Below are 22,908 nucleotides of genomic sequence, written 5' to 3' on the forward strand. Positions count from 1 at the left end.
TCGAAATACCGTAGTTGATTAAGGTTAATATAAAAAAAAAAAGAAAAAACAAAATACTCCCTAAATTCTTGTTCTCAAACTTATTATTCAGCCATTCCTCCGAGTTGACTTTAAGTCAAAATACCCTTGTTGATTAAGGTTAATATGCAAAAAAAAAAGGAGAAAACAAAATACTCCCTAAATTCTTGTTCTCAAACTTTCAATAATTTGGTATTCCTAAATTCCTAGTCACGGAGCTCATTTTCAATTGTAGAACCCCACCCCGCCTAGTAAAGTCGTTTGTCCAATTAAGCGACGTCCGTATAATGAGAACAACGCCAACCATTCAAGCCACCTCCATTACCTATTACGTACAAAACCAGTCCTCCGAGCATTATCACATGGCATCGAAATCCGCAGCTGTATGCCACCGACAGACAAGTGACACAACCTTTCTTTTTCATAACATCACATAAAATGTAGTAACTCCTTCAAAATTAATCTCAACTCCTCTTGAAAGTGCAAAAATTACAACTTTGATCCTCCAATTTGTTAAACTAATTTCAATTAATTGAAGATAAATTCTTCATCTGCTGTGTTTCTCTTGTTTACAGTCGGTTTATATTGTCTACGTCTATCATTTTAGTCCCCCGCCGACTGCGCATTTAATTCCTTGTGAAATTTGCAATTTTATTACGTTCTCCAAAAGTTGCAGGACCCAAGTAATCTTTGGTAAAACTAAAATTTTTTTTTCAATGGGGATGTGATATGAAAGTATTGAAAATTGAAGGACAAATTGTGGTAAGATTGAAACCTAGGAGACTATATTCAAACTATTTTAGGATGTGACGGACTAAAAATAAAATCTATCTTTTACTCTAATAATTTGGAAGTCATAAACTCCAGCAATTTAACTTCTAATGATCTTCATTATATTGAGAGTGGAGCCATGATACAATCAAATCAAACCCATGTGGAAATTTTCCTTTTATACGTAGGAATACTAAAGACATGCACACTAGAATTGCCCATCATAAAAGTCTGTCACTCTTAATATTTTCTTTTCTTTGGAGCGCAATTGGTTGACATGGTTTCTAATCATTGCCATTTTCCTGCATTACATTTGTTAATAATCTTAGGCTGAGTTTGATAAAAGTAAAGTTTGAAATCGAAAATTTGAAATCGAAAATCTAAATTCGTATAATTATTAAATTGTTAAGTACTAAATTTGATATATTTGAGTATATGTCACATTAAATAATAAGTGAGCAGATTATTATTTATTTTTGGGAGCAATTTTGTTTAGAAAATTTAGTGCCACTTAATTAATGTGGATGTTCAATTTTTAGTTATCAAACACGTTTGAACATGTTAAAATATGAATCCATTAACTTTAAATGTTGAATTAGGTTATCAAATAGAACCTTAGTCTAAGTGACCTGTTAAGGCAAAAAAATAAAAAATAAAAAAGTAGTGTATAACCATTCCCTCCCACAAATGTCTTGGATATAAGATTATTTAGAAAAATTATTTGGAATAATACTATACTACTTTTTCTACAATGTTGTATGTAAAATAAAAAAAGTGATTGAAATTATGTTTATGATATAAGCAGAATAATATTTGTAAACTTTTTTCTCAAATTATATTATCCAAATGAATCCGTTATAACTTCTTGTAAACTGTCTCCGTTTGGATTAGCTATTTTTAAAAAATTTTACTGTAGCAGTGTATATGAAAAATTTTTACTATAAAATTTTTTTGAAATATTTGATATATTGTATAAATGAGATGTTTTTTAAATATTGTGTATTACTGTAGAATTATATTTGAAAATTTTGTTTTTGAAAAAATGGCCAATCTAAACAGATCAATGTTCATTGACATTGAGTACCTTTGACACATATGGTTGATAATCAATCGAGAGAGTATAGATTTGATGGAGGGTATCTTCAATCTTGAGAAGGTTTGGATTAAATATTATTGCTTTTTGATATATTTTTATTTAATGAAACAATTTTTTTATAAGAATTCTGAAGCATCTAAAACATATATCAGTTGTGCATTTCACGAAATTCTCTAAAGTGGTGATATAATTCGAGGTCATGTGGAACCCAACGAACTCCTTCTCTGTCACGTAAAGGATTTTTAAAGTGAAAAAGAGGAAAATGTAGAGGGGCAGCTATTACAAGTAAAAAGAAATAAAGGCAATTCCATTAAATGCACTCAAAATTAGCAATCAAATGAGTGACCTATGAAATGTAAAAGCCAAATAATTTTTTTTGTAATTAAGATTAAACATTGACATCAATTTGTGCTTGACTATGCTTTTCTGCTAATCATTTTGTTTGAAAATGATACGCATATATGTATAAGCCGATGATTTGATTGAATTGTCAAATGAACCAATCAAAATTGAGCAAAACCAAGAAAAATTGAACAATTGTCTAAGCTAAGCACAAAAAAAAAATTTTTTTTTGAACGATTGTCTAAGTTAAGCACCAAAGCCAGGAATTAGAGGTTTGGGCTCAAATCTTTCCATTCGTTCCCTGTTTTTTTAAGTTCTACCCTTCCTTGTCGGAAAAAAATTAAAAAATAAACACAAAAATTTAAAAAGTTAAAAAAAAAGTCTACTATTACCTAATTGGATTAAAAAACATTTTCTCTTGTTAAAACATCACTTGTCAAACTTAACTTCAATTAGCAAAACATAGGCCCACTTTTGTAATTTTCCTTTCCTCTTTAAAAAGCAAGTTTTATTAAATAATTAAAGGGGCTGGCGGCAGCTTATTATAGTATACTCCTACTACCGCTGCTTTTATTCTTCTGTCAAGTTTCGAAAGCTAGCAAAATCTAAAACTACAATTATACTTTTCACAAACTCCCACGCACAAAAATGTACCATTGTGCAACAAGCGGTGGCCTAAGAACCGTCAGCATTTTCTTCTTCTTCTGCTTCTGCTTCAGTATCTGTCTTCTGCCGTCTTTTTCAGGATCTGTTACTGCAACAACTGCGCCAGCGCCAGCACCAGCAGCTTCTGAGTACAAGAACTACACTGTTGGAGATTCTCTGGGCTGGTACGATACTCTTGAAAATCCCAAAGTTGATTACCAAAAATGGGTTGCTGGCAAGAATTTCAGCCTTGGTGATTTCCTCAGTAAGTCCCTTCACTAACTCAACCATGTATAGATTTCTCTTCATTTTCCAGATTGGTTTCTTCCCTTTTTGATTGTAACCAAGATTCCAATAATTTCTCTTCAGCTCTCTTCTGGGATTATGACTTTTTTTATGTATGAGGCTAACGGTAGGAGGAATGGGGGTAATGGAGGGATGAGAATTAATCACTAAGATGTATCATTGTGGTGTATCTAGTTGTACGATTGTGTTCATCTACTTCTTTTTTTAGTAACTAGGATTAATCTTTTATGGAGTAACAATGTAAATACTTTTCTACATAAGTTCAAGAATCCTGTATTCACAAACATAAACTTGTATCCAATCGGGTAGACAGAATCACGAGCCAATTAACAGTGCAAAGAACTGTAATTAGAGCTGCAGATTTGTATATCTTTTACATTTTACCCTACAAGTTAATAGTACACAAATTGGTGGTTAAGTTTAATCATCTTAATATAATTTTGGATCAGGGGATAAATTAGTCTTTGCCAAGAGTCCTGCTAGGGTAAACGGCATGAAATAGCATGACTAGTAGTTATTTCGGACCGACATAAAATTTTTCACCATGTTTGATTTAACCCTATAATCATGGCTTTGAAAGATGCTGTCTTAAGTATAATAGGGATAGATGTTACTGGCATGATTAGCCAATAATGGGATAAATGAGAAGTCAAAATCAAAAAATAATATTTAAAAGTATAAAGATTAAAGAAAAAAGAAGCTTTCATCTATTATTGCCACCCTACAAGTGTCCAGAATAATTTATCCACAGTAATGAATAATAGCTGTCCATTTGATGGCCTTTAGTATCATTTTCCTTGGTACAGTTGAGGTCTTTATTGTCATGGAGAATAAGGCAAGGCAATACATAGACAGGCAGATACCTTTCCCAATTGATAAGTTGGTTTGGTACTTTGCTGGTAACATGGGATTGCAGTTTTGGATGCTGGGATCATGAGACATTTGGGTACTTTCCAAGTGATGACCTGTAAAGTGAGTCAAGCAGCTTATAGTAATTTGGTATCTTGGTAACAAATTAGTAGGGTAGTACCCAAAACATTCTGCTTTTCTATGGAAACTTTTTGAGGTATTATAATTAATTATAAGGCTAAAAATGTCTTGTGATTAATTTACTCTCTCAATATCTATGTTGACTGTACTTTGCTTCAAATGGTGGGCGAATATATCACTTTTTTGGAGATAATTTTACTCTCCAGTGATCCTTGTACTTTTTTGAGGGTCAAGAAAGGTATGGGATAATAATTTTACTCTCCAATCACAAGCTTAAGGGGAATTGTACTATATGAAATTTGGGGCAAAGTGGACAAGAATTGAAAGTCTTAATATTAAGAATTTCACAGTCCTTAGAATTTTAAAGAAAAATCATTCACCTAATAGTTTTCATTTTGTTTCCTTTGACATGGTACAATTGCCTTTTTTATCTCTCTCTTTGTGTATTAAATTATCTATTGCCAAGTGTTTTTCTTGAAAAATTTCACACCTATTCTTCTTATAATCAACTATTTCTATTCATATTACACGTTTTCTTGCATTATTTTTGTGAATGCAGTTTTCAACTCAGACAACAATCATTCAATCATCCAGACCTACAACTTCACAACATACAAAAACTGCGATTATGACAATGCCTCAGACAATGACACAGTCCAATGGGCATCTGCAGATCCATCCTCAACATCTCCTCATCCACTTTCAGTTGCAGTACCCCTTCTCAAAGTTGGAATGACCTACTTTTTCTCAAGTGATTATGATGGTGAGCAATGCAAAAATGGCCAACATTTCAAAATAAACGTAAAATATGGCCATGGCTTGCCACCAAGCCTCAAAAACCCTTCTAATGAAGCCCTAGCACCTAATAATCCTGTCCCCGGTGATGATGATTCTGCACCAGATACGTTAGTTCCTTCCAACTTCGATAATCCACAAACCGTCAGCGATAATGCTGAACCATCAGAGTCTGTAACCCTTTCTGCATTCTCTTATTTGTTTGGTGCCAAATTGTGCTGGACTCTGATTTTGCTGGGAGTATATGGTACTGTATTTAATTAGGTATTCACAGTTTCAGAAAATGATTTTCTTTCATACCTTATAATTCTTGAAGTATTGGTCTTGTGACTTGACACTTGAGCTGTATACCTTTGTTTGTGACAATTTAGTACTTATACTCTTATTTCTTCACAACATTAATCCAATTAGCAGTTGAATGCCAATTCTTGTCAGTTCTTGTATTGATATTGTGCACTTCAATTCGACAAAAAATTTTGTCGAAAAGCTAACATTTATGAATCAATTCGATCAAAGTGATTAAAAATTGAGTGTATAGTCCACGGTAACTAATACTATAAGGGTAAACTTGAAGTTAGTAATTTTTCTTGAGTTTTATATCTGCATTTTATATTAATGTATACATTTTTGAGCTGTCACGCAAACGAATTGATGTGGGACGGTGTGTATTACTAACCAAAATTTATGCTGCATTTCCTCAAAATCTTTCATGCCATGCGTGAGTACTTACGTTATGTGATGTACCAAGAGGAGTGGTTGATGACTAAAATCATCTATACACAGGCACATGAATTGTCTGGCATGAGGGACCAGTTGCTTGTGAAAAATAATGCCCCATGTTTTACAATCACATGAAACAAGTTTTGAGATTAATTTGGGTCTTCTCTCACCTTATTTACATGGAAAATTTGCAATGCCTCAGACTTTAAAAAGTAGATCTATTTAGGGTATAAGTGAGTCTGATCAAGCCAAACACTCTAATGTTCAAACTTGTTTGATTATTTTAACAAATTTGAAATTTTGTTCAAATTTGACTTGTTTATTTGTTAAATCAAAGTTGAATGAATTTTTTATTGAGTTTAAAAGTAATGAACATAAAACGCTATTCAAGTTTAGGCTACAAACCAATCGTGTCAGCTTGTATGTGTTTGCAAGTTAATTCGATTAAAATTCGACACCAAGTTCAAGTTGGTTTTGATGAGCCTATTGAGTTGAAACGAGTATTCCTATACTTGACTCATTGGCTCATCGAGCTAGCTCAAGTTTATGTATATTTAATTTTTATATTATTATTAATGAAATTATATATATGTCTTCATATTTTTGCTATTCATTAGGGTGAAATGTCTATTTTGTCTATTTTAACAATATAATAATCATTTTTTAAAATTATTTTTGACCTTAATTAAACTCAATATCAAATTCAACTAAACTCGGATTTAAGGTTGAACTCAATCTCAAGTTTTACTTTGAGAAGTTTTCAAGTTCAAGATTGGTAAAATTAAATCGAGACCGGCTCAATTAGGTCAAAATTTGATTCAACTCAGCATCTTTACCATCCTAAGTGCTATGTTGTTGGCTTAGTTTTAATAAATTGATATTTTAGTAGGATAATTAGGTGGAATTGACTTCTCCTGTGCAAGATCAAAGTCTTAGATAACATAGCATGAATTATTAAATTATTAATAAATAACTTTCACATAAGTTTTTTTTTTTTCCTTTTTTTCATCTTAGTTTAAGGGACATTTTAATTTTACAAGTGAAAACAGAGAGATGAGGGCTTTGGAGTTGAACCAAATAGCCTCATGCTCCCGGATTAATGTTTCCAATAGCTTTGCTAGTGGGCTAAACTAGTGGGCCTGATTGGACTTGGGCATGTACTAGCCCAGTATATATAAAGCCTGCAAAGCAATTTAAACTTTAAGTTGAAAATGAATGAGAAGAAACCATAGGTTGCGTTTGGATTTGCAATTTTTAAAAAATAGTTTCTGGAGTGTTTTTGGGGGTGTTTTAAAAAAAAAAATCATGTTTTTGTCTTTACACAACACCCTATATGTCTAAGGACAACATATTAGTGCACAGTACATGATAGGCAAAGCTATATCATTTTTTGCCAACAAACAAATGACTTGTGTTTGTGTTTCATTTCTCAACCCTAAAACACAACCTGTTCCTAATTGAGAATAAAAAAAAGCTGCCGCACTCCATACCCTGCTTCGCTATCCTTCTACCATCACCAGTCCACGTTAAGCTCTCTGTTAGTGGGCTTCAAATTTTAGCCAAAGCACAGACATCATTGTTGTGGTTGGGCGTTTCGAAGGCTTCGCTGCAACAGGATTTTGTGTACCGGCGGTAGTATCAGGAAGTACCATTTTCAATCGTTTAAAAAAAAAGGAAGCCACGCTTGATAACCGACACCAGATAGAGAGCAAGTTCCATGGCCGATACATTTCCTTTTCTGGTGAGCTTTCCCCTTTCTTGTCAGTAGATTTCTTGTGCCATTATCTTTGTTGTCTTGACGGTGCAGTAATTCGATTGGGACGGCTTTGTGACAACAATTCAATTGATTTGCAATTGTCATGGAAGCTGTGCTTGCAACATTGTATATGCCCTTCTCTTTCTTTTTTGTTTCATCATGAACCAAAGGTTTTGGCATCTTGGTAAATAATGTACTAATTGTTTTTAGAGGATGCTTAGTGACTTATATTTGGTTTGTTGCTATGCTCGTGGCTTGTAGGAAAATTTTGTGATAGATTACTGGATATGTTTTTCTTTTTAGTTGCACTTTGCAGAATGTTTCTACTCTACCGTGCTTTTTCACGTTTGTTCACCGACGAGGCTTCATAATAAGTAGGATTTGTTTGCCTATTTGTACAAGTTTGACAAAGTCATTTTCAAGCAATAGGGAATCCAATGGACTATTTCATGTTTCCAAATCGTCTTCATGGGCAACTTGGGTTGCTGGCTGTCCTTTTTTTTTTTTTGTGCGAAGAAGCGGCCAGCATTGGATTAACGGTGGTGACATTTTAAATGCTAATCCAGTGTAGGGGGTTACGTGTTACTAATTCAACATTTGTTCCATTAAAAATTTGTGTTGCTTGTTAACTACTATTTCTTTGAATAAATGTCCTTGTTACTTGTTAACTACTCATTCAACACCTTTTACTTCGCTTGTCCTCCTACTTCCTAGGTTTCAATTCGCATTGGTTAAGAACATTGGATTGGATGGTAGCTGGCATTTAAGCCTACATTCCCCCCCTATTACTAGAAGTGCTTCGGTTATTTGGGATTTGTTGAATTCCTGCACCTGTACTAATATCAATTTTTTAAATTATCTTGACAACATTGACACGTGCAAGTGGCCAAAGTACTCAGACGTCCATATATGCTAGGAGGGAAAACGATTTGGGCCAGTGCCTTTCTAACTACTACAAGATAATTCGGAGCTCCTCCTCCCGTTTCTTTCCAGTTGTGAGGAATGTACTCTGCTATTCGCATGCATTTGTTACTATTACAGTTCATTTAATGTTTCTACATTTCTTCATCAATAAATTAAGATGAGAAAAAAAAAGCGCAGGTTTACGAAGCGTGTGCATTTCTTTAAGGAGCACGAAATTTCCTTTGCCCAATACCTTGTCAACATGCATAGGGCTAATAAAATTAAGGACAATAACATCTGTAGCTATATGGTCCCCAAAATACAATGGCAATTGAATGGCCTGACCATAACATCTTCAGCTTTGATGGTATCAGAGGCAAATACTATGCAATGCGGGAATTAATCAAGTTGTATATTTCCTTCAAGAGAAGGGAAGCGAGATTGGGCTGGGATAGTCAATACTATACCTTTCTTATCAACGATGACAAGTGGAGGGAGATGGAGTAGATACAATTGTTCAAGAACTCATGTGCTAGCTGAACATGTTTTTATTTTTTCTTAACTAGACTAATTGATTTAACAAATTAACCCTGTTTTCCTTTTTTGTACAAGGTGAATCCTAAATATATCAAATTCCGAAATGATTGCATTGTTTACTATTTATTGGAGGAAGTGTTTGTCAATCAAGGTGCAATGGGAAACTTCAACTCTGGCTTCAAAAACGACTCTGTAATTCTGGTGACGAGCTAGACATGAAAAATATAGCACGATTTGGGTGGGGAAAGGGCAGGTTGGAAACTGAGGAGTTGGATGCTGATGTGGAGATAGTAGCGGCGAAAAAAGAGAAAAGGAAGAAGGATAAAGGAAAGATAAAAAGTCTGGTGACGCATCAAGTGGAAATCCCATGGCTACTGCGTCCAGTTCAGTTATTGATAGATACTTTCGGACCATTGACACCATTGAGTCATTAGTTAGCCGGAAGATGACTAGCAATATGAATGTGTCAATCAGTTCTCTGACTAAGCATGCATCTAGGTCTAGTTTAAAGAAATCGACCTATGATGTTGCTTTGACTAAATTTTGGGAAATGGCTGACATTGACTATGATGCCAAAATGGCTATGGCAGAAATATTGAAGGACTCTCAAGAGCTAGCTATTGGGGATTTAGCTAGATCGGACGCTGACCGCATCAAGTATGAAGCGTTGAGGCTACCTCCCGTCTGATTTTGGTTTTCAGGAGCCCCCTCCCACCCTGTTTTAGTCATTACATTGTTGTAGGCAGTTCTTTAAGGCTGGCTATTATTGCCTTTGTTATTTTGTTCTTGAAAAGTAGCCTTTGCTACTGGAACATTAAATCTATGTTTTCTGAGTCATTTCTTACCGTTACGACATGCATTGTTTGGCCTTGGCTTTGTTGAGTGTTTTATAATTTGGACAATGCATCTATCTTATTACTTTTCATTCTGAGACTTTTATAACAATATGACGACAAGTTATTAAATAGGTGTGTTAGTTTATTGATAATGTAGGCAGCCGCCTCCGTTGCCCTTCTAGTGGGTTAAATTATTTTTAGTATGATTCAATATCTGCTCTCACTTTGCTTGTCATAACTGTATAGGGCGCCAAGTTGCATAATTGTTAGGTAGGCTACAGAGATTTACCTCGCAACTAGTAGGATTTTGGATTCCGGCTGCCTTCTATCTTTAAGTATTCCAGTGCTCTGTTTTGTTATAAGTTAAGATAACTTTAACCTATATTATTACATTTTGAACTTGCAGATTCACCTTGAAATTGTACCAGGGGAGCCTGATAGATAATGAAAAGCATGCCTGTAGTGGGGACTCCTCTGACAAATTTGACGAGGACGATCTCGTCAAATTTACCTCGCAACTAGTAGGATTTTGGATTTCGGCTGCCTTCTATCTTTAAGTATTCCAGTGCTCTGTTTTGTTATAAGTTAAGATAACTTTAACCTATATTATTACATTTTGAACTTGCAGATTCACCTTGAAATTGTACCAGGGGAGCCTGATAGATAATGAAAAGCATGCCTGTAGTGGGGACTCCTCTGACAAATTTGACGAGGACGATCTCGTATTGACATTTGCCATGTTTGTGCTCTTAGGACTGGCTTTGTTTGACCCGCTCCTAAACCCTTTTATGAGGCGACAAATATGAGATGGTTCACTGTCAGGTGAAACAATGGATTCTGGAATTGATAAACGGGTATCGAAATAGAATATTCGACAACCTTCACATGGAAGCTTCACTTTTCTTGTAATTGTGTGATATGTTGCTGAAGCGTGGTTATTGGGAGCCGCACCCCACACAGAGGATAGGAATTCATGAGTCTGTCGATTACCTTTATGTGCTCGAGTCATAATGAATGGCATATGATTCTAGCAGAGAGATTCCAACATCATTAGAGACAGTGGATCGTCATCTCCGACGCTGCCTTCGATCGCTTATTCGATTGGGTTGTGATTTGGTTAAGCCGATAGATTATCACACAACTCATCCAAGAATAACTCATAGTGTTCTGTTCTGGCCATGGTTCAAGGTAAGGCATTGCATGTTTATGCATCCAATGTCAGGGCCTATTAAATACATAACTCCGACCCATGTTATTAGGATTGTGTTGGAACTATTGACGGAACACACGTATTAGCATGGTGTAGAGCCGAGAACAAGGACCGTTACGGGAACAGGCACGAGGGCTTATCGCAAGATATCCTAACTATGTGTGACCATAACATGAGATTCACTTATGTCAGGGTAGAGTGGGAGGGTAGTGCCCATGATTCTAGGGTCCTACGTAATACCTTATTGGATCCTAATTGTGCCTTTCAAATGCTATTAGCAGGTGTGTGAAATTTGGAAGTTTTGTGGAGCAAATAGGAAAAGAAATCACAAGCTGCTGAGTATTGTTGCAACTAATCACGAGATTAATTTTGAAAGTGCTATCTGTTCATGCTATGCAGGCAAATATTATGTGGTGGGCGTAGCATACACAAATATGTCAGGATTTATGACTCCCTTTAGAAGTGCAAGTGGGACCCTGCAAGTGCGTGTAGTTAAAGCCCATTTCAATAGGTGCCATGCATCATTAAGAAACATTATAGAAAAAATATTTGGTGTGAAAAAACATTTTCCGATACTAGAAGGGCTCATGCAGAGTACTTGATGGCAACACAGAACAACATTGTCCTCGCTTGTTGTGCCTTGCACAGCTTCATGCCAAAGTATGTTCCAAACAATGCGTATTTCAATGAAGAAGAGGCTGCTGGAGCTTGGGTAAATAATTTACAAGACAGCCACCAAGTCCTGGGATCACAACCAGTTGATATGTAGGTACAAGGAGTTACCAAATGGAATGAAGATCGGAGAACAATCGCCAATCACATGTATTATCACCATCATCATTAGGAGTTGGTGATTGCAATCAATTGGTTCGAACTGTAACACTAAGGAAATATGTGCACTTATTGCACTATTACTTTTACCACGGACAAATTAAGTGACCCAATAGTCCTTTAGAGCTATGCATCCAATTTTAGTTAAACGGTACCAGGAATTCAATGTGGTAGCTTTGGCATCCAAATGATTGTATGCTTCTTTCAAAATTCTAATTAACTTTTTTTGATCCTTCCAACAATGTGTACGACATAATTTCTATACGAAAGTGACAAAAGTAATGCAATGCGTAACCTTTCCAAAATTAAATAGCTTTTTTAAAAAGACATTTTTCCAAAAAAGGTGATCTAAACAACACCACTCTGTTTAAAAAATAATTACAAAAATATTTTTCAAAAATATTTCAAAAATAGTTAATCCATACATAGCCATAAATTTAGGAAAAGAAAAAGATAAATAACTACCTAATTGGGCTGGGCCAGGACAAGCGCCGTATATATAGAGGCGGAAAATATCCATTCAAATTGGAAAAACAAACAACAAAAAAAAGAAACCAAAGGACCAAAAAACGGAAAGTAAAATGACCGAATCATCATCGTCGCCGGCGTCGGCGTTGTCGTCGTGGTTATCTTCAATGCTGTCCGGCAAGTCGGACGGCGAGATAGAGGACTTATTGGACCGGATGCTGACTCGGTTGGCTCTTTGCGATGACTCGAAGCTTCAAGACTTGCTCTCCAAGCTACTTCCTCTTTCCATTTCCTCCCTCTCTTCTTCATCGCAGTCCGTCCGAAACAAAGTAATTTGTTGATTATTCCGTTTGTAATTAAGTATTTTGTTGGCTTTTCTTTTTTTCTTTTTTGCTTCTGTTTTTGCCTTTCCAGCTGAATCGGTTTATTTTCGTGAAATTTAAAAGTTAAAGAGGAATTTTTTTTTTTTTCTAGCAAATTTTTTTTAGTAAAATTAAGGTTTCAAAGATGTATAACATGCATAATTGTTGCTTTAGGAGCTACAAAATTTGATGTGACTAGCTCAAAAAGTTAAATTTTAGCAGCTCAGTTGTTAGTTACGGGTTACTTACTCCAAAAAAATGTATGCTGTTAACCTTGAATTGTGCTATGTTATTGGGAAGCAATGAAGATTGGCCATTCTTCTAATGAACTCATCTGCTTAGTATGATCCTACTAACTGAAGATTTGATGTTACTAGCTGTAAACATCCAAATGTTGGTTTTTTTGTTGGACAGGGAGCAATGGAAGATTGATTGTTTTTAACAACTCATTTTTGTCAATTGTGTGTTTTTGAAAAGTGCTATTTTACCCGATCACGTTATTAACTCGAAAAGTGCTATCTTTGTTTCCTGTTGGATAGGTACCAATGGGAGATGGATTGGAGATTTAGAGTTTCTATGAATTTATTTTGTTAATTACCATCTGCATATCATTAACTTGAAAAGTTGATACTTGTTACTTGAAAAGCTATGTTACCCATACCCTTTACTTTGCCTTGCCATACCCAAGTCTGACTCTACATTTTGCACTAGAGTAGCGTGTTGGTGGGACTCCAGTACTCGAGCCTGGGTAACATAGTTGAAAAGTGCTGTTACATACATATATTTATTAAACTTGTTTGTTGATTAAAGAAGTTTACTGCTTGTATTCTAGGTTCTTGAGATTTTAAACCATGTGAACAAGAGAGTAAAGCACCAGCCAGAGATTGGTTTACCATTAGTAGAGTTGTGGCAATTGTATTTGGAATCTGGTAATGCTCCAATGGTTAGGAGCTTTTGTGTTGTTTATGTTGAGATGGCAATTGATCGAGCAAGGAAGGAGGTAGGCCATAATAATTTAGATTCATACTTTTCAATTTAATTGATAAAAGCAAAGTTTGTTTGGCTTTCCTTAGGCACTAGATTGATCTAGTTCTGTGGTTTCAGGATAAAGAAAACTTAGTTCCTACTTTTCTTGCAACCATTTCAAAGCTTCCTTCTCAGCATCAAGAGATATTGTTGAGAATCTCAGTAAAGGTATTTCCGAAGTTTTCTTTTGTTCTTGATAGATAAATTCCTATTTTTCTTCTCTTGATTGTCTCATGGTTTTGTAATTGGGTTATGACTAGAGGACTGTATGTATTCATTTTTCTACTTTTTGTGCTTAAGTAGTTCTTAATAGTAGGTAGCTTCACTCAGCCTCATCATTATTGTTGATTTTCCTTCTCTTCGTGGTTGATTTTTATAAATTTTGGATCGCAGATATTCTATTTGAGGAACTTATTTGCAGGAGGTTGATTTTACCTCATGAGTTACTTTTTGACTTTGTCATGCATTTTGCCTTGCCAAACTAATAGTAATATAGCCCTCTAGTACAGATTTGATTTGAGCTTTGGTGAAGTTCAAGCTTAGCGGCCTGTGATCTTAAAGATTACTCTTTTGTGTTGGGAGGGCTATAGAGTTGACCTCATAAATTTTCTTTTTGAACTTGCTTATCAATCACTAATAGCAGATACACCTCAGTCCATTCCCCACTTTGGTATTCCGTAGCTGCAAGCAACTATTTTGACTAAAGATTAGCTCATACACAAGCAATTGTGCAAGAGAGAGTATGGAGGGAGGGAGAGGGGGAGTGAGATGAAAACTGTGCAAGCAATAAATTGCTGCAGAACTCTTTTGTTATGGGAGTTATGAAAGGTAATATGAATTTGATCTGATGGAATTCAAGAAAAATGGAAGTATGACAAGCTGCCATGCATGCATGATAGCAGTGAGCTGAAAAATATCAAGTGCCAGTGCCTTCTAGTTGGTTTTAGCAAAGTGAAGTCTGAGCCAAAACTTTTGGGCTGAAAATTCAAGGCTGGAAGGGGCATAGTGGTTAAAGAAGATACCAGCACATGCTTGTTTTTGTCTTCTGCTTAATCATCTTGGGAAGCGTATATGAGTGAGGGCTTTGATCTTTCCGTGTAAGGACCAATAAGCTGTTCTAATATTTTGAGAATGAGGACAATTTTACTCTCTATATTTCTGAATGTCAAGTGTGCATACTCTATGCCAATTGAAGAGTATAAAAGTCTGGAGTTGGTGACTAGAATTCTCATTTGGTGTGTAGTTAATAGGCTTAGAGATAGGTGGGATGTGCGATAAAAGTAGTAGAACTCGCCTATAACTTTGCAGTTTCTGTCTTAAAGTTAGCTCTTATCTATGCACTAACCATTCATGCCTACATAACAAATATGAACACTAAGTGTGTAGAATTAATGCATGTGGTAGAATAAGTGAAATACAAGGAACAATGCTTCTGTTGTTGACCAAGAATTCACTGCACTCTGTTGAATCCAGGTTTTGATTAGACTTTGATAAGGATTTTGAGAAAGGGTGTAACAAGACAAGAGTTATTTGAGCAAAGTTAATCAGGAAATTAGACCAATCAGGCACAAGTAGGACTCCCTTTCTCAGGTTGCTTAATTTTTATACAGATTCTGTGCTTGTGAATTTTTCTGAAACCAACACTCTTGAGTGAAACAAATCCATTGAACAAAATCCTGTGTCAGATTAGTTTAATCTGGTCCTTTTCTTGTACTTCAAAGAATATAATGTTCTACCTGGCAATCCTTGAATATACTTAATGTGTTACCTACAACCAATTCGATAGTCCTTGAAGTTGCTTTGAGTTAGAAGAGTAATTATTTGGAGCTCCATTCTTGTTGTTTTTCTAGCAGAATGATCACGAGCTATTTCTCTTTGTAGACTGACTTGGCAATGTTCTCTGAATTCTTCTTCCTTTTTCTTTTTGTACATTATATTTAAAATAGTTTAAGCTCCTATTGGTTAGGTAAACCATGCAGTGAACTTGGCTGGTTAGATCTGAGACCCACCATTGGCAACTTGTCTTAGAAGTTTTTCTTCTTCTATTTTTAGTTTCACCTAAGGTCATTCATATCTGCATTGTTCTTTCGGGGCTAATTTGGTGAGCTACATTATTGGATTAAGTGCCAATGATGGCCATGGAATGGCCTTGTATATTTTAAACTTATATTTTCCAGTTGGTGTCTGCTGACATGTGATGTTGAGTTTATAATTCTTTTCCTGTTTCAGGTGATTGGTGAATGCTATTCAGCTCAAATTGATGATCAAGTTGTGGCAAAATATAAAAGCCTTGGTGGCTCACAGGACAGAGAGATATTTCTTGATTTTGGCCTTCAAACGCTTTTATATCAGCCTACTTCTCAAAGGTTGGATGAACTGACATTTTGCATTGCTAAATGTAAATTAAACAAGCAATTTTCATAAATAAAAAGGCTATAACTCTTCACAGTGGTGGATGCCCAGCAGGGCTTTCAGTTACTCAGAGGGACCGTGTTAGCGGTAAAAAGACCTTGACAATTGAAATGCTTCGTAGTAGAAAGGTAAAAATCTATGGAAGCCTAAATTGATAATATGATAATCAGGTTGATAGGCTTAAATCTAATGCATTGATGTTAGTTATTTTAATTGTTAATGTGCTTTCTAATGTTCTCATCACTGATCACACCATCTGATTTTGTAGTTAGGGATCTTAAACATTGTGGAGGCTATGGAGCTGCCCCCTGAATATGTTTATCCCCTCTATTTAGTTGCCTGTGTTGACAGGTACATATTTCATTTTTTTTTGTGGCATAAGTGATGATGCTTTGTGTTTGACTATACGTGTCTTGTTAAATTAACCATCCAATAACCTTCAGCTTTTTGTTCCTGGTTCAAATCAGGAATTTGTCTGGTTAAATTAATCATTATATGACCTTCAGCTTTTTGGGTTTCCTCATTCAAGTCAGGAATCTGTTACTAGGAGAGGGGATGAGCTTTTGAAGAAGCATGCTAGTGCAGCAAATTTAGAAGATGCAAAACTGATAGGCAGATTACTTCTATTGTTCAATGGTATGAAGCATTATTTCCCCTGAAGATAAGTTGCTTTTAACAGGTGACTTTATCCTAATGTCTGCTTGTGTGCTCATTTAGCCATTCAAGGGAAAGTATGTTTTCAGCTACTTTGGCGAGTGACAAGAACTTTCGGATATATTCAACTTGTTTGCTAAAAGTTTTACTCTTTACTTTACAATGTAGAGGAGATTCAAGAGAAATTTGAAATGTTTATGCTTGTGAGGGTTTAAAATTGCTGTATTAAATTTTATCAATTGCAGCAGTCTTAATGACAATGTTCTGCAAGGGGAAAACATAGTAGATCATATTGGACACAGTAATGTTTATAAGGAATGAAGGATGAACAATCAGGGAGCTGAGAATTTTTGTGAGCCCCTACATAAAAATCTCTTGAAAGTATTGCTCCTGATGGAGATATCTGAAACATTGGTACTTAATTTAGAAACTGGAAAGCCATGTTTGCACTTTACCAATATTCTGGAAGGAATAAATGGCGGGGGTGGGTGGGAATTAAAAGTGGGTGAATGTTATGCTTTTGTCAGATGCAAGCAGTAGTAACGTTCTTTGGGAAAAGGAATTTCCTATTTGCTAACAAGGAAATTGTTTAGTCGGTGTTTCTTTTACACATGCCCAATATTGTCATGGGAAATTGCTTTGAGTAGATGTGAGGTTGAAAAATCTCAGCCCTTCTTAAGCAAATCAGAAACCTTAGCAAGACTAGTCCAAAATACTTAAAAGCTGAGCTAAGCTGCTGGAACAGGTAGTATGAACCCCGCAGTAGTAAACTTTTTGAACGGAACTAAGCATGCTTTTGATGGCATTGAAAAGTAAATTGGACAACATTGTTAGAATACTTTAGCATTTCATACTTCATGAGCACTCTGTTTGAAAGTGTGAAAGTGCTAAAAATTTGTTGATCAGGTCGCTGACCACATCTCTGGAGCCAAACCTTGTCTGAAGAGCTTTTGTACATTGTACATTAGTCTCGAGCACTGCAAGCTCTGTTCTCTAAATATCTTAAAGGGAAAACCTTCCAATGAACTTATAATTTTTTTGGTTGCTTGTGGAAAATCGAATGCTTATTGTGTCACTTCTACCTGTTTTGGCTTCGTTTTCGTGACTCCTACAGTATTGAAATCAGGCCCATCTGGCCAACTAGAAAGGCCTATTCATTGTCCATCTGACATATGCTGCAAAAATTAGTTACGGTGGCTTCATTTTAATGTCCAAAGTATTCACTTAGAAAAAGAAAACAAGCATAGTTTGCTCATGCAATATATTACTAAATGTTTTCAGTTTTTTATCTCTCTTTTTTATTTTATTTTTATCTATAATGTGCAAGAAGTACAGCAGCAGGGTTTTGGTAGTGTTATCTGCCTGGGTTATTGGTATCTTTCTTATTTTATTCACTGCCTCAAGTGGTATGTTACCACTAAGTACTTTTTAGGATCTGTAATCGGCAATTTCCGGCCATCTTTGGCTCCTTAAATGACTTGCCCTTTTTCTTCTCATTCTCGATGTTTCTGCAGAACTTTTAGCTAAAAGAGCTTTCTGAATTCTTCATGTGAAGTTTACCACATGCCAGATGGCAGATATGATACTCATTCACTTCATATGCAGGCAATACTGGACCTGAAAGGATTCCGCAAGAATCCAAAGTCACTCCTGGGACTCCTGCCTTAAGGGTGAAGCTAATGTCCGTATTCTGCCGATCAGTATTGGCAGCAAACAGTTTCCCGTCAACTTTACAGTGCATCTTTGGCTGCATATATGGTAAAATGTGCACTTCAATGGCTTTTTTCCCCTTCAGTTTTCCTATGGTTATTGGTGCCTCAAAGGTTATATTTTATTAGTAATCTTTTGTGGGATAGGTGCCTTGGTTATGTCCAAAATGTGGCATATATTAGTAGTTTTCCTTTATGATATGCTACCTTCTATGGTAGCACCTTATGTGTGTTTATACCATGTCAACGATACCATGAGTGTGAACTTATTAGTATTATTTTGGCTGGTAACGTGGCAAAAGATTTACAATGTGGTTTTTTGTTTCAACAGTTTATATGCATTACTTTGTAAACTTGTATAATATTTCTTTAATTTTGCCAAGATTGACTTATAAACTAATATCCTAGCGAATAGTAGGTGTATATTCTGAGTCAATGATTCCGTGACTGAAATTTTCTCTGTTTCTTGTGTAACCTAATCATGGTTGTATTGCCAAAAAGAAAAAAAGTTTGATCAAATTTGTAAAAAAGGAAACTGGCTTTGGTCTATGCCTTGTTTTTCTGTAATTGAACAATTAATGGGTATTATCTCTGTTGAGGTGCAATTCTTTTGTATTGGGAATTTGTATGTTATAATTGTGTGGTCTCTAAGGTTCCCCTCCCTCAGTGGTGATGGCTTGTCAAGTCTGTAAACAAACATTTCACAAACAACCTTAGGAAGTGATACCACCTCCAGGATTCCCTTGTTAAAGATGGCTTGTAGATGTTGTAATTCTGGTTCATTAGCTGGAGATAAAATTGCTATATTTTTCTGCTCCATCAGGAAGCGATACCATCGCCAGGTTGAAGCAGCTGGGGATGGAATTTACTGTTTGGGTCTTCAAACATGTAAGCACTTTATTTATTTTAATCTATTCAACTTTACCTATTAGTGCTTCTAATAAAATGCTTTAAAAGAGGTAGGTGAGGATCGAAGTTTTTATGTTTGGATAATAGAGATAACATGTTTGTTACTGTACCGACACCTAGTATATTGGTTATACATGATTTACTGTTGAAGAATGACTTTCAAACTGTTATACATATGCTCAAGATAACTCGTACAGTTATAACTCGAAACAAGGGATTTAATGTTAAACTGACGTTTCTTTGATTTAAAACGATTTCAAGGCAAAGTATCTTTTGTCTGACTTAAATTGATCTTCCCTTTTGCATGTTATTGTTCATGAATAATTACAGGCAAGGCCAGATCAGTTAAAGCTTATGGGCCCTGTCATCCTTACTGGAATTCTGAGCTCGCTTGATAATTATTCAACATCAGATTCAGGTGGGCTTGTGTTACCCCTAAATGTAAAGCTCTTTTTCACAGAAACAATTTTCTTTTCTTTGAGGACTGTTACTTAGATTCTGATGCCTCATTCATACAGATGCTATTTTCAGGGAGATAAAAACGTTTGCCTATCAGGCAATTGGGTTGCTTGCAGAACGGATGCCACAACTTTTCAGGTAAGATTATTTGTTCCAATCATGTTTTGCTGTTTCAGTTTCTATCTCAATCACTCATAATTTTGTTATGTTATGTGGTTCTGATAGAGAGAAAACGGATATGGCCATTCGACTTTTTGAGGCACTGAAAATGGAAGCTCAATTTTTGCGTTTAGTCATTCAAGATGCCACTAATTCACTTGCTTTGGCATATAAGGTATCAAGTTTCATCAGCTCAAGCATTTGCACTTGATTTGACTCTTCATTTTCACGGTTTGTTGCTTTGCATCAGGATGCACCCTCCAATGTGTTGAAGAGTTTGGAGTCGCTTCTTCTAATATATTCTCAATTGGTACATTTTCATTAAACTTGGCTCATCCCATATGCTAAGTATTCAGATTGTTTCAAATGTGACAGCTTTGATTACTTATCTGACATGTATTTACCTTTTGTATGAAAGGAACAAAGTGAAGTTCGATTTTGTGCTGTCAGATGGGTGACATCCTTGTTTGACATGCAGCATTGCCCTAGCCGATTCATTTGTATGCTTGCTGCTGCTGATCCTAAATTGGACATTAGGTAGCTCACCATGCCTTTTTAGCCAGTAGTTTTATTTTCCTATATTGTTCTTGTTGCAACATGCAGTAACTAGTTTAGGTCTTTTTATCCTTTGACAATTTTGTTAAGTTTGGGAATATGTTTGTTGTCAGGTAGTCACTGTACTATTTGTCCTTTGAATTAACCTGCCATCTTTAGTTTTTGCGGTCCATCCTGGGTGATGTATGTGGAAAGGTGCCTTTTGGATAACGGCTTCTTATGAAACATCACCCAGATTAGGCTTCACGTGAAACAGCTTTTCATTAAAAATAGCTGAAAAAGATTTTATATGTTGCCAAGCATTTTCAATGGCAGCTTATTTTTCATTTAAATCTAGAATACCTTTATGCTTTTGCACTGCGTTCCTAAACAGGCTTGTATTCTTAAACCTTCTTTAGTTCTATTTTCAACATCACATTTTGCATCACTTGCACTTGTGTAAGCTCATATATCAGTTTGAATTTCTTAGTTGCTTCTTGTATCATTTAAGCCTTACATCCAAATTGACATGCATTCTGGCTCTAAGTGGTTAAAACCAAGTTTCTTGCCTCCCATTTTGAATGAATACCGATAGACAAGAATGCTTCTCTTTATTAATTTCTCCAGCCAATCGGAGATTAGTGCATCTCCTCTACTTTTTCTATAGTTTTTACAACGTAGATCTGCTTTGGTAAGTGCATATAATTGTGTTATAATTGTGTATCGTATTAGAAACCAAGTAAGACTTTAGATTTAATTGAGGAGGGACAAATTTCTTAGGAGAAATGGAAAAAGCATATGAATGAAGTGTATTCTCGCAAGTAGATATAGGATCTGCAATTCATTAAGCGACTGAAAGCAAATTTTCTACTGTCACGTTACAATTTTGAATTAACACCAATAGAAAAAATGCTTTTCTTTGTTCATTTCTCCAATCTCCTCTACTTTTTATATAGTTTTTACAATGTATGTTCTGCTTTGGATAATTGCATATCGTTGTCTATTATATCAAAAAGCAAGTAAGACTTTAGATTTAATTAAGGAGGGACTAATTTCTTAGGAGAAACGGAACAAGCAAATGAATAAATTGTTATCTGGAAAGAAGATCTAGGAACTGTAATTCAGTGAGTGATTGAAAGCAAATTTTCTACTGTCTCTCCCTAAATTTCTCTGTTTCGTCTTCAGTTGTATAGTGTTTCATCATGCTTGTCATAGTTCTTAGGAAAGTTACCAAAGGGCCCTGTGATGATGATAACTGATTTTTTAGGTCAGCTTTATTCTGAAAGTTATTTTTTAAATACATTTTAGTTAGTTCCACTGCTACAGATGTATGTCCAGGAAACTTGTGTATTCTGGTATAGTTCAAATTCCTCTGGTTCTTGGAGTGATATTTGAAGCTGTTAAAGTGGGACTGTTATTAGCTATTCACAATGTTGAGATTTCAGTTTTATGTTTTTGTTGTCATTTTTTTTATAGAACTAAACACTTTGATATTCATAAAGGGAGATGGCATTAGAAGGTTTGTTTCCTGGAGAAGATCAAAGAAAGACTCTTAGCACTGAATTGAGTATCCAATACCCAAAACTAGTAGACATGCTAGATTATATTCTGGAACAGCAGCCAGCATTGACAGATTCAGCTGGTCTGGGGCAAAGCAAGCTACTTTTCCATTCAGCGACCTATGTAGCTATGATCAAATTTTTGTTGAAGTGCTTTGAATCAGATGTAAAGCAAAATACCATACTGGAAGATTCAAAGTTTGTATATTCTGTGGATAAACTATGTTCACTTCTAGAGCATGCCATGGCATACGAAGGCTCTATTGAGCTGCATGCTGATGCCTCCAAGGCATTGATAACTGTTGCAACACATGTTCCACAGGTACATTATATTGAATTTCAGGAGTCAAAATGTTAAAAACAAGTGCATTGGTTATCACTTCAATAGTGCCATTCCCTCCCTCTTGTCTGAGCAAATGGCATTTTTGGATGTCCTTTTCTTAGTTATGCTTCTGTTCAATAGGTAATATCATCTCGCTATGCGAATAAAGTGTTGTGGCTAAAGCAATTACTGGGTCATCTGGACTTTGGTACACGTGAATCAATAGCGCAGTTACTTGGAGTTGCCTCCTCTGCGCTTCCTGTCTCTGCATCCTCTGATCTGATTTCTGAACTGATATCCTCAGTTGGCGGGATGCTGAAGCCAAGGTTCTTAGTTTTAACAGCAAGTTTTCCTTCAGCACTCATCACAAATTATGATTGAGTTTTTCACTCCAGTTATGGTGTCATAAGTTGGCATTTGCTTTCTCTAGGTTTGAGATGCAGCATGGTGTGCTTTGTGCTTTAGGATATGTTACAGCAAATTGCTTGTTGAAGGCACCTACTGTAAGTTCTGTGATTCTGTTTATCTGTGAAAGTTGATAATGCTGTCTGAAATGACTAGAACCATGGTATACATATT

At 35.6% G+C, this 22,908-nt stretch overlaps 2 protein-coding genes and 1 long non-coding RNA gene across 3 annotated transcripts in view; all 3 read left to right on the forward strand.

Annotated features, from left to right (window-relative positions):
- Positions 1 to 2,775: 2,775 nt before the first annotated feature.
- LOC113761616 (blue copper protein-like) lies at positions 2,776 to 5,365 on the forward strand. Its single transcript, XM_027304688.1, has 2 exons — positions 2,776 to 3,137; positions 4,728 to 5,365. Exons 1-2 carry the CDS (start codon positions 2,876 to 2,878, stop codon positions 5,225 to 5,227), a joined length of 762 nt encoding a protein of 253 aa, XP_027160489.1. The 5' UTR covers positions 2,776 to 2,875; the 3' UTR covers positions 5,228 to 5,365.
- Positions 5,366 to 7,301: 1,936 nt separating this feature from the next.
- Positions 7,302 to 10,672, forward strand: LOC113774982. Its single transcript, XR_003468853.1, has 3 exons — positions 7,302 to 7,424; positions 10,122 to 10,236; positions 10,344 to 10,672. It is a non-coding gene; the product is annotated as an uncharacterized LOC113774982 (long non-coding RNA).
- Positions 10,673 to 12,312: 1,640 nt separating this feature from the next.
- LOC113765123 (proteasome adapter and scaffold protein ECM29) overlaps positions 12,313 to 22,908 on the forward strand; it is a 32,532-nt gene continuing 21,936 nt past the window's right edge. Inside the window, exons 1-17 of the mRNA XM_027309190.1 lie at positions 12,313 to 12,553; positions 13,419 to 13,586; positions 13,691 to 13,780; positions 15,842 to 15,978; positions 16,062 to 16,152; positions 16,293 to 16,375; positions 16,554 to 16,660; positions 18,284 to 18,436; positions 19,211 to 19,275; positions 19,627 to 19,714; positions 19,815 to 19,893; positions 19,981 to 20,089; positions 20,165 to 20,224; positions 20,333 to 20,451; positions 21,951 to 22,329; positions 22,471 to 22,655; positions 22,760 to 22,832. Of these exons, the coding sequence (XP_027164991.1) occupies positions 12,338 to 12,553; positions 13,419 to 13,586; positions 13,691 to 13,780; positions 15,842 to 15,978; positions 16,062 to 16,152; positions 16,293 to 16,375; positions 16,554 to 16,660; positions 18,284 to 18,436; positions 19,211 to 19,275; positions 19,627 to 19,714; positions 19,815 to 19,893; positions 19,981 to 20,089; positions 20,165 to 20,224; positions 20,333 to 20,451; positions 21,951 to 22,329; positions 22,471 to 22,655; positions 22,760 to 22,832 (2,202 nt within the window). The 5' untranslated portion in view covers positions 12,313 to 12,337. The remainder of the gene's footprint in view (positions 12,554 to 13,418; positions 13,587 to 13,690; positions 13,781 to 15,841; positions 15,979 to 16,061; positions 16,153 to 16,292; positions 16,376 to 16,553; positions 16,661 to 18,283; positions 18,437 to 19,210; positions 19,276 to 19,626; positions 19,715 to 19,814; positions 19,894 to 19,980; positions 20,090 to 20,164; positions 20,225 to 20,332; positions 20,452 to 21,950; positions 22,330 to 22,470; positions 22,656 to 22,759; positions 22,833 to 22,908) is intronic.

Source organism: Coffea eugenioides, chromosome 1 (genome assembly GCF_003713205.1).
Source record: "Coffea eugenioides isolate CCC68of chromosome 1, Ceug_1.0, whole genome shotgun sequence".
NCBI lineage: Eukaryota > Viridiplantae > Streptophyta > Magnoliopsida > Gentianales > Rubiaceae > Coffea > Coffea eugenioides.